The sequence below is a fragment of the Haemaphysalis longicornis genome, unplaced genomic scaffold (assembly GCF_048455015.1).
Source record: "Haemaphysalis longicornis isolate Haplotype H1 unplaced genomic scaffold, Haemaphysalis longicornis Haplotype H1 scaffold_4, whole genome shotgun sequence".
NCBI lineage: Eukaryota > Metazoa > Arthropoda > Arachnida > Ixodida > Ixodidae > Haemaphysalis > Haemaphysalis longicornis.
Genome location: NW_027526361.1, coordinates 22,205,185 through 22,216,672, shown reverse-complemented (window position 1 = coordinate 22,216,672; position 11,488 = coordinate 22,205,185). Strand labels below are relative to the sequence as shown.

The 11,488-nt window shown below is 48.4% G+C and overlaps 1 protein-coding gene across 1 annotated transcript in view; it reads right to left on the bottom strand.

Annotated features, from left to right (window-relative positions):
- Positions 1–10,691, bottom strand: part of LOC144178368 (uncharacterized) — a 120,562-nt gene extending 109,871 nt beyond the window's left edge. The window contains exon 1 of the mRNA XM_077706150.1: positions 10,473–10,691. Within this exon, the coding sequence (XP_077562276.1) occupies positions 10,473–10,527 (55 nt within the window). The 5' untranslated portion in view covers positions 10,528–10,691. The remainder of the gene's footprint in view (positions 1–10,472) is intronic.
- Positions 10,692–11,488: the final 797 nt, after the last annotated feature.

Genomic DNA, 11,488 nt, shown 5'->3' with positions numbered 1-11,488 from the left:
GCGATCCTACACGTGGTGAAGGGAAATAATGGAAAAAAAAAGATGAAAACAGTAAAAGAAGTGGAAGGTAAGGACAGAGCGTAAAGAGGTGTGGCCAGCGTTACGACAATATAGACGATAGAGTTCATTGACTTCATAGCCATTGGCATATGGCTGTGTGATTATGACGATCCTACGGGGACAGAGACAGGGACAGGGCACGTCCTACAGTTGTACCTTTAAAATGAGACAGGGAAAACGGAGCGTGGACACGTGTCATCGCTCAATACACCATTAGTGGCCTGAGGCAGATCACCCTCTACACCTACGAGTGGGTCATTGACGTTTCCATTTTGGTCAACGCGCCCTGTGGACATGTGTCAAGGGTACGGTGTGCGTGGGCTGGGTCTGGAGCAACAGTGACATCGCTCGAGTTTCGATTTCTAATTAGGCTGAAGTTGGCAATACGTGATAAATCTTCCTCTACACTTACAGGCCCTAAAACGAGGCACAAATCGTGAGTACGAAACGCACAGCGGTCATTTGTTATCAGCGAGACGAATTCGTTTGCGCACTAAAACATTAAGTGCCCTTCCATTCCTTGGAGAAGGATGACCAGCGAAGCTGGGCGCAGTCAAAGGAATGCATGAAACACAACACGCTTGTTTGGAATTCGCAATTGAGCATACATCGTAGTTAACTAGCTGAATGAAACTTGGAAGAACTACAGGTTTATTGTGGCGGACAGGCCTGAGAATGTCCGTTACCCTCCAGCACGTGCCCATGCATTGATAGCAGACGACAATTACAGAATAATTACAACTTCGCTTTGAACTTCGTAATTGTGAAAAGTAAATAAACTCGCCCTACTAAATAATCATATAATTTATATGGAGATACTTTAGATTAAACAAGAGTTATCGCCGTTTTCTTTAGTCCTACTCCCTGCAAAGGTGGCCATCTATTGACAGAAGACGGTATATTTGTGGCATGTACAAGTATCCTGTGAACTAAATAGCTAAAGTTAATTAAACTTTGCATAACGATAGCGTCGTTCTAGCGGGCAATTTCAGTGTGATTTTTTTCAAGGTCCTACACGATGAATTGTACGGTTTAACACGCCGACGCAACGCAGGCGATGAGGCGCGCCGTAGTGGAGGGCTCCGGATTAATTTTGACCACCTGGGGATCTTTAACGTGCGCCGCAATCTCGCACACACGGGCGTTCTTGCTTTTCGCCTCCATCACAGAAGCGGCCGCCGCGGACAGGAACCGAGCCCGCGTCCTCGTGCTCGGCAGCACAATGCCTTAGCCACTGAGCCACCGCGGTGGTTGGTACCTGCACGAGATTGAGAGCTACAGAGTAAATTACCGCAATGTTGGCTTTGCCGCAAGATTCAACATTCTTTGTCGGCGCGATTCCATCCGTGGACACAGAAGTTTTCAGAAACACAGAAGTTTTCAGAAACTATCCATAGACATGCTTCATCGCAAGAGAGAGAGAGAGAGAGAGAGAGAGAGAGAGAGGGAGAGAGAGAGAGAGAGAGAGAGAGAGAGAGAGAGAGAGAGAGAGAGAGAGAGAGAGAGAGAGAGAGAGAGAGGAGGGGAGGGGAGGGGAGAGAGGGGAGGGAGGGAGGGAGGGAGGGAGGGAGGGAGGGAGGGAGGGAGGGAGAGAGAGAGAGAGAGAGGGAGATTTGCAGGAAGCGGGCTAAGCTTCCCCCTCAGGATCAAGGGGCGTGAGTTCGACCTACAAATTTTCTACCAGGGGGAAGCTTTGCTCTTTTAATAATCCGTGCTTAGCTGCACAATACGACTATACCGTCGACGTATACACACTGGCGGACACAAGGCCAGGCTTTCATGGCTATACACACACGCCGAAAAAAAGCACCTCTGTAGCAAAAAAATTACAACTGTTGCCCTAAAGCTTATAAGTGTTTGTATATAAAGTTTAACTTGCTGTTTTACGACATAGGTTTTCCCTAGGACCTTCAAGCACGGATTATTTATTGCGAATTTATGTTCTACAGATATTTATATGTAAACTTTTGTGCTATATATAACCGGTCGATTTCGCTTGATCCCATCAGCGTTGCAGGAGCATGGCCAAAAAAAAAACGCTAGGTGACATTTACGAGTAACATAGGCATGCTTTAAAATGTCACGCTTTTGTATAAAATCCATCAAACACGTGGTAATCTTCCTATCTTAAGATAAGCTATCTAAGGTTATCAGCACCCCTTCTATGGAATATTGAAGGGCAATAAGTAACACAGACATTTTTCACAAATTTTACTGAATACTTATTTCTTTGTGCATTATACTATTCTGACAAGTGTGAGGCTAGAATTTCGAGCAGGAATCGTAGATTTTCCAAGAAGCACGGTCATTCATAGCGCATTCCTTGAAATGACACTTCGTGACCATTCATCCTCCATTATGCATTTCAACGTTTGGTCTGTATGCGTGACCTCCGACGGGCTACAAGTATTGGAGGTGATGGTGTCAGTACTTCGAAAGTGAAGGAAAATTTAATTATTTTAACAGAGACACACACTTTAAAATGAAGAAGGTCCCGAAACGTAACTCCCCTCCATCTCCCCGCGAGGCAGAATACGTAATGCTTAAGTCATGGGTCCTACATTTACCGACCCAACTATGGATAATTAATAAAAAACAAAACAGAAGCACGACACAAATTGAACGGTTCACTTGATTGTTACACTAATACTTTGAGACGGTAAACAATGCTTTAGGTATTCTTATTTTAGGATAGTGCACTGAATAGGTTGTTTATGTACTTTAAGTTCAACTAGGACAAATCAGACATGGTTTTAAAGAAAAATCCCGGGTCATCTAGCGTGAAACCTGGGGAGGGGCGAAGCATGCAGTGTGTAAGTTTATTCTTGACGCCTTGGCGTTTTTGCCAATGGAGATGAAACCGTTGGGGGGTAGAGGTATATAGCTTTTCTGTAAAAGTATCTTGTCTTCGAAGCACGAAACTCTCTAGCGCGAGGCGTAAACGAGTGTCCCGGTGTTTTGTAGCGTGAGCTACACTGGCCGAGGTTGAGCAGTTTCGCGTGGCTCCAGGAGAGCCGTGCTGCGCATTCGCGAGGAGCAGTGACGTCTCACAGCGCACAGAACGTTGCTCGCTGCCCGGCGTCTCTCACACACCCCACGCGCCCAGCGTCTTCCCCAACCTCCGTTCCACACGTGGCGCCCCGGTCCACTTTATGGTCATGAGAGTAGTGGCTGGGTGTGAAACCGATGGCTCGTGCGTCGCAGCAACACCGGCGTGCGCCTGTGGAACCAGCTTAGCTCTGGGGTGATTGTTGACGCTGCGCCGGAGCCGCTTGATAAATACACATGTGTCACATAATGCGTATACCGTGTGTGTGTCATTGAAGCAGCCGTAAGCATGATAATCAAGCTAATCCTAGACAACCAGAAAAGCTAATAATAACCAGCTGAACCTTATCTCACGCTACGTATATCCTGGTATAGCCGAGCTAAGCCACTGTTTTTTTTTTTTAGTACGCGTTACGAATCGCTTCAGCGCGATGCGTAAACGAGTTTCCCGGTGTTTTTTTTAGCACGCGTTACGTTCCAGCGCGAGGCGAGTATCGTACGAACGAAACCAGATTAACGGTGATTACGACGACGACGACGACGACAGGAGACACCAACAGTCCCAGTCCCTAAGGGGCTTCGCCCCTAATACATTTCCCCAATGTACTTGCTTCACTGTGGGCTAAGCCAAACGTGATAGAATGAGCGGAAGCTTTTCTTCAACGCATTAGAGTTATATTTTTCTCCGAAACCACGCTCTTTCTAACTGTGTCTGTCTTGTTCTCTTCCCATCTTTTCTTTTTTCTTTTTACGTCTTTGTCTCCATTTGCTACGTAACTGAGCGGAGATATATCACGCCGGTAGCTGCAAGCGCTCCAAATTATTCGCCTTCAGGCTAACCCGTAACACAATTTAAAATTTCGTATAATGTATCATGTTATTTCGTCTTGAGCGAAAGCGGTGAGGGCACACAAGCTCTGAAAAAAAAACTTTCCATTTTTTTCGCCGAAAAACGGTGTATTTCGCAGTAATAAAATAAACCCATCAATTTTAGCACGATAGCTTTTTTCCAACTGTCACACCCAAGGGAATAAAACTTTAAGCAGAATAAAACACTTGGTTCTTGCCCACACGGGAACTCTAAAAAAAATAATGCCCTTCCACTGTCCTTACCCATAATCTTTTGGCTGCGTCAAGGGCCAATTTCCCTTGCCCTGTCTGTGTCATCTGTAGAACTAGAACAAGTCACTGGATCGTGCTGAGAAACAATGAAGAAGTCCATAATATTTTAGAATGATGTTGGAGACACATAACAAGCTCCCCAAAAAATCAGGGAAATTTCCACCCACGTGCAAGACTTGAACGGCGAAGCTGTTGTAGGTGAGAATTGCCAGACACATAGTTAAGCTTCAGTATCATGGCTTATTTTCATAGTTGTGGTGCTATTAATAGTCGTCATATGCATGGAAGAGGCCGCCGTCTTCTTCGTGGTGAGGGGTGGATGCAAAGTCATCTTTCGAAATGTGGACTCCCACCAGCTCTTCGTCATCGACTCGAGGCAGCGGTGCCGGGATCAGCAAGCCGTCTCGGGAAGGATTAGCACACTCGTAGCCATGTCTCCAATTATCCATAATGGCTTCTAGGGAATGCGGCGGCCTCGGTGACCTCTCCCAAGCCGGTTGTCTTTTTATCTTTAAAATTAGCTCTGGAGTTTTTCTCTCTTTTTTTTGCATGCGCGGTAGCACTTGACGACAGCGCTGGATTTTCTTTTTTTGTTTTTGATAAAGTCACTGCGCCAGCCGGGGAATCACGAGCGCTCGGCATTTTGTCCCTCTTTGAGATTTTTGCCTGTTTTTCTTTTATTGCTAAAGATACTGCGCGTGCGGTGGCGGCGAGGAACGCGCTCACCGGCACTCGGCATTTTCTTGGTATTTTTCTATGCAACGGCGAACTTACGGCTTGTAGAACAGCTCCGCTGTTAGAAATTGCAGGCAAAGTAACTATCGACTCGGCCTCTATCTCACGAATTCGAAAAAGGCTCCTTTATGGTTCGTTACCAGCGTATAGTCATATCGCATATTGGGTTCCAAGAGCATTCAGCCTTTCATTAATCCCTAATGACTAGTACAAACTTCTTGTGTCTAACTTTTCGGTTTACATTACTATTCCCGTGTGATTTATTCTGACAGATGAGCGTGGTCGTGAGTCCATTATGGTGTATACGTGTGTGGCTACTTGGGACAACCTCACTGAACGGAAACACTTAAGCGAATGAAATTTAAGTGTAGCCGGACTGCCGACTGCCCTTGTCAACAAGGGCTCTTCCCGGAACGGGTGGCCTTAACAATGCAGCTGCATCGTAGTTTGCCACAGAGCTAACAGTTTTTCAAAACACGCAGAACTGCACCTAGAAAAATGGTCGCCTGGAGCCAGGTTGGATACGCGCTCGCCTTTTGCCTGTATTCAAGCCTGGCAAGATGTCAACGGTCATTTATTCTTATGAGGCCTATACCATTGTTGAGTTTTGCGGAGTAACTAATGCTGAAAGTGGTCCTTGTTCGTTACAGACCCGAAGTTGACAGATCAGTACGCGTATGTTCCGCAGATGTTTGGTTAAATGGGGTCTCGGAGCAGAATTCATAACGGTACAGCACTGCGTCACATCGCAATAGCCATGTTTATTGACATAAGAGCAATCTTTCACTTCGTGGCGCTTTGTACAATACGATGAACAATAAAATCGATACGCCTTGGAGCTCGCGTGTATGCGTGGATATCCATTCCTTGTCGATGCTTCGGTCTATACGCCCACAAATGACAAGGAAATCAAACCTCTCGTTATAGCGTGTGGGGTGCCGCAGGGCGGCATTTTAAGCCCGATACTGTTTAATGTAAGCTTACTGGAATTAAAAAAGCACCATCCACACACTTTTGATATTGCATTAGACGACGATTATGTTTGGCCCATAAGCTGTGGCCGTCACAGCCATGCAATACGTGCTCGTTCCCAGGAAATTATAAACGACGTTATTGTTTCAATCCTAAGGGGCATCACGATTAGATTAAAACTACCAGCGCTGGCTCTAATATATTTCACCTTAGAGCCAATCTAGACCGGCTGCTGTAATTATACGCACCTGAACGATCTGCTTTCGGCACAAGAATGCTGCCGGCGTGCACCACTACTACAGCCACTCTCACACGGCAAGTTCCACGACAACAGAACTTGCTGCGTTATGTTTTGCGCTGCATTAAATCCTGAAGGATGATGATTGCAGGGTTTATAAACGCGCCGACACAACGCAGGCGATGAGGCACGCCGTAGTGGAGGGCTCCGGATTAATTTTGACCACCTGGGGATCTTTAACGCGCGCCGAAATCTCGAACACATCGGCGTTTTTGCTTTTCGCCTACATCAGAAAAGCGGCCGCCGCGGGCGGGAATCTAACCCGCGTCCACGACCTCGGCATCACAACGCCATAGCCACTGAGTTACCGCGGCCGGTTACATCCTGACGGAACCAGCCTGGGCTTTGGTAATAGTGTATCCGAATCCACTATTTCAGCCTTCTATTGTACACATACCCACCTTAAATCACAGCTTCCGGCTCTCTAGGGAAGTCTGATGCACTGGAAACACGCCCCAGGTTTTTCATGATTTCAACAAACGTAAACAAATTCTCGCCGATTCGCTGGCGGTGCCTGTATATACGGTTTAATTTACACGTGAACAAATACAGTCCCTGCTCCCTTAACCTGTTGACATGCTTCCCAACGTTGTGCCTCAAGGGCTACCTGAGCACTACGGGTTAGCCGACCATACAGCTTATTCCCCCTCCCCCTCCCCCTCCCCCCCTCCCCCCCTCCCCCTGAAAGATCGCTGGGTGTCGTCATCCAGGCACAGCCCCAACTATCAATACAGACAGACGGTCCAAAAAACTATCAATTATTATACGCGAGTGATCCCCCTTCAACCTTCCAAATGCTACGTAGCGTATGACGAAATCAAACCGTGCGTACGACTCGACGCGGCTACTGTTCTCCTTTCTCTTTCACACTTGCAGTGTTTGCGAAAGACATCAAACACGGGCTTCACGTATTTGCCTTTCCGTGAAGGCGTTACTGCGCCGCGCTGTGCTGACGCGTACTTCAAACTTGTTCGTGGACCATTGTACTCGGCGGCCGCTGCGGCCGCCACAGTCTACAGGAGGGGCCTTGGTGCCCTTTGTCCGTGACTGCGCTATGGGCCACAATGTGTAAACGTTATGCGTACAGTCGGTAAGACGCTTGTCGGTAACTGCGATTTCAACATCGACCAGTAACATCTCAAAACTTCCGAAACATAATCTTTACAAACCTGTTGGAGACAAAAGGGCTGGGATAATACTTCAGAGCATCGCAATAGTTTTCTTTTTTTCAGATCTTGCTCGGGAGAGGCGGCATAAGGCTTGTGCCATGTTTGTGCGCGTGTGTTTTAGCGTATGAGTTTGTGCGCGTGCGTTCGTATCTGTGTTAGTGTTCGTGTGTCTCTCAGTGCGTCCGTGCGCGTGGGATTTACCCTTTTTTATTGCCCTCTAGGGCAGCAAGAGAAGCTCGCTACTGCGCTGCCGTTTCATTAAAGCCTTTTTATTCGTTTTTTTTTAGTGGAGCGGCTTTTTCAGTTGTACGATTTCAGTGTTTCATTTTTGTCATTTACTCTTTACTTAATTTTCGGAAGTAACAATTTGCCATTTAATCCACCTCCTTTGCGTAAACCGCTATTCCCCGTGTCGCCTGTGGCCACAGTGTTTTGCCCTCAGGATTTAAAATAATGCACCAGAATAATTTAGTTGGTTTTTATAATATTATTTAGGCAAGTACTGTTCCAAAATATATAGTTGCAAGCATGCTAGCAAGTATATAGAGCGAAAGCCTCATCTGTGATCCATCCCGCCGATAGGAGCACTTCCTCAAAGCGAAGCCAAGACTTGTGGCGTTGAGCTAATCCCTGCCCCACCCCCCCCCCCTTCCTCCCTATTCCTAAAGGCTAGTCCATTCTATACAAGTATATACCAATCCTGCATGAGCAACTGCGCAGTGAAAAACTGATGAGTAATTTTAAAGGGGCACTGACACAAAATTTTGAAGGCGAGATAACTTCGGAGATAGATTGGTGGGAACACATATACATCATCTGCAAAATATCAACGGCGAATACAGCCTAGAACATATTTAAAATCAATTTTGAAGTGTGCGAAACGCAACCGAGCAGCCAGCAGAGGACCACGCGCAATTGTAAATAAACAACATCCAAACACGTCACGAGTTTGTGTTTGCCGCTTCCGCACTGCCGGCGCTTTTCGCCGGCTCACCCGGCTCGCCGCTCCAATCGGAGGGCCGGAGGGCGGAGCTTCTGCTCTCGAGAACGAACGACCCGATCGTTGGCGGCGGCGGCGGCGCCGTGAATTCGTCAGCTCATCGGGCAGCTTGTAGCGACCAAAGTTCTACAGCGATTCCAGGCACTCTGTTTCTATTACTTTTGATTTACATTGGACGCGAAAACGCGCCGGAGGCACGAAAAGCTCACTGAGCTAGCCGCACGGTCGCTGCGCAGGCGGCGGCCACGGCCGCGAAGTGCATGGCCCAGGCCGGCGCAGGTAGCTCGAGTGATAGCTTGTTACCGCTGCACGAAATTGTCCCCAAGTCCCGACCATGGTGGCTTACATGAGAAAGGAGTTAATGATGCGATGGCGGGTTGCATTAAAAATTGTCATCTGCACCTCTTACGAGAGCGGCACTCGAAGATACGCCGCAGTGCTGAGCCGAACACATCTGTAGGCGGACCTGTAGGCAGACCGGCCGGCTGCTCCCAGCGCGCGTCTTGCCACCCACCGTCTCGAGCGTCGCGCGTTGTTATTTAGCCGCGGTAGCATTTGCACTCGCAGCGCCTGCGTCACATCCACGGTCGCTTTTTAATTAAGCGCCTCACGAGATCAGTACGTGGGGGCATTCGCAGAAACTGCCGTCGATGCGGATTCGACAGTGCTACGGCGGCTCTGCTCTGTGATATCCCTCCGACGGTCACGTGGTCAGCTTTGTTCACACAAAATCCACAAAATCCATCGTTTCGCGGCACTCGCTGAAACCGAAACTGCGACTGGCCGCATTGAAAATTCCTCTAATTAAACAACCGTCGCACGCTGAAGCAAATGAGGTTTCTACAGGTTATAAGTAGGTCACTAGCTACTTATCGCAACAAAAAAAACAAGATGCAAAATTTTTGTGTCAGTGCCCCTTTAAGCGACCCAGTACCTTCCCGTGATCCGTATATCTCCCTAGGTCCAGGGACATTCAGGAAAGGGGCAACTTTGGGAGCAGTTGTAACGGTGATGAAGCGTCCTCGAATAAATGTGTAGCCTTACGGCAGCATTGAGGTGGATGTCAAACTTCCCTTCGCTAAAATGTGTGCTTGTAGCGGGAAAATCCGGACGTGGCAAATAAATGACACAAATGACATTTTGTGTTTCTTTGAATGGAATGCTTTCTTTATGTCCTAATGACATCACTCGACGCCTACAGACTGTTTCAGCAGACGAAACAAAGGCATAAAACTTTGGTGATGTATTTTTTTTGCGATGATTGGAGTGATTACGTGACTTCTAGAGTATTATCAGTCATGCTTGAAGTTTTTTTTTTTTTTTTTTTTTTTTTTCAATACTCGCCGTGTTTATCTAGAGGAATCCTGGATCATTAAACTCAATTTGCTAAAACACCGCGGCGATTCGTTTTTGGTGTACTGATCGAACGAACAATCCCGCTTATTGTTTCCATGATAAGCATCTTCGATTGTTTTGGCGGTTCACTGAGAGCATAAACTTAATCACTTGCGGAAGCAGGACGCTACTTTGTAAATTCATCGGAAAAGCGATCGATGGTCTTTTTGGGCCGCTCCTCTTTGCGTGAGTCTTGCTGGGCCGAGTTTTTAACTCCCACCGCCAGACTAAACTCTGTTCTGCTTCGTGAACAGGCTTGCTCTGCTGTTGGAAGCGCACAGAGGAATTTGTTTACTAAACGTTTAATGTTCGAATAAACCCATGCGTACGTGCGAATTCACAGGGTCGGACGGCGAGAAAAAAGGAGAATCGAAAGTTAGTAATTTCATACAGGAACAAAAAAAAAAAAAGGAAGAAAGAGAGTGAAGATATTGCAGCAAGGTAAGAAACTCGTACTCAAGTAGCCAAAAAAAAACTTTCTGGCCCAAACAGGCTTCCCCCTTTGTTCAGACTTTGAAGGGACAACGTTCCCAACGAGAACACGTTGCATGACCAGACTGGCGTACTAACGCTGCAAGCCCACCGAATATGCCCCTCAGGTGCGGGTGTCCCGTAGGAGGAACGGGGCTGTCCTCTTTCCCCCGTCCGCGGGGGTCAAGAGCCGCACACTCACCGGCCTCCAGAGCAGCCAACAAGAGGCAGTGCAGCGCACCCGTGGCAGCCGACATGTGGGTGGCGTGCGCGTGGCCCGCGTTATCCTGCGCGCTGGCTCCTCTGTTTTCGAGGCCGACGCTCCCGCTGGGCGCGCGCGCGCACTGGCTCCTTCCAAACCGAGCGCACCGGCTCCAAGCGCGCGACTCGCGTCTCTGAGCGCGTGCCGCGCCGGCCTGAGCGGCGTGTGGGGCGCGGGCCGCGCGCTAGCGGGACGGCAGCGCCGCCAGCGCCGCCGGGCGACTCGGGCCGCCCGTATCCCCGTTCCCGCGCAAACACGAATCGATATTCGCAGTTTACCTTCTTTCTGGCCCTATCTTGTCCATTAATTATCGTTTCCCCCGGCCCACCGGCCTTTTTCCCGGTTGACGGTGCCCGTGACTGCGCGCGGGGGAGGAGACCGGCCTGCCCGCTGCCGTGGAGGCACGAGCCCAACTGGACCTTTTCTGTCTATTCACCGGCTGCTACAGTCTCAGAACGGTGGGCCCAGCGACTACTGTGTACTGTGACGAGGAGGACGAATTTTGTGCTTGTTATAATCACAAAGCATCAGTTAATGAGAAGGTCAGTCAGTCAGTCAGTCAGTAAAGAAAAAAAAATTCCCCGCATTTCCCCGAGGGGAAGAATGTGAAAGTGCGAATGCACGAGTTGAATTTGCGCGGTTCGGTAATGTTCGCGAAAGAGAGATCACACACACACACACACACAACTACAAAGAAAGAAAGATGCATTTATTCACAGACACCTATTTGTGTTGTCGTTGTACTTGATTGCTAGGGCGGATCTCAGCTTTGAAATTTCGTGTCAGTACTCTTTTAAGCGGGTGCATTAGCCCTTCTCACGCCCGATTCCTGGCCAATCCCCCACGTGGGTATGTGCCATGTCAGCGGCCAGGTAGCGCGCGCCCATCTCCCCCCGTTGCTAGGGAAGACGAGGAGCGCGCGCACCCGCAGCTGTTGCTATGCGGACTACGGCGGC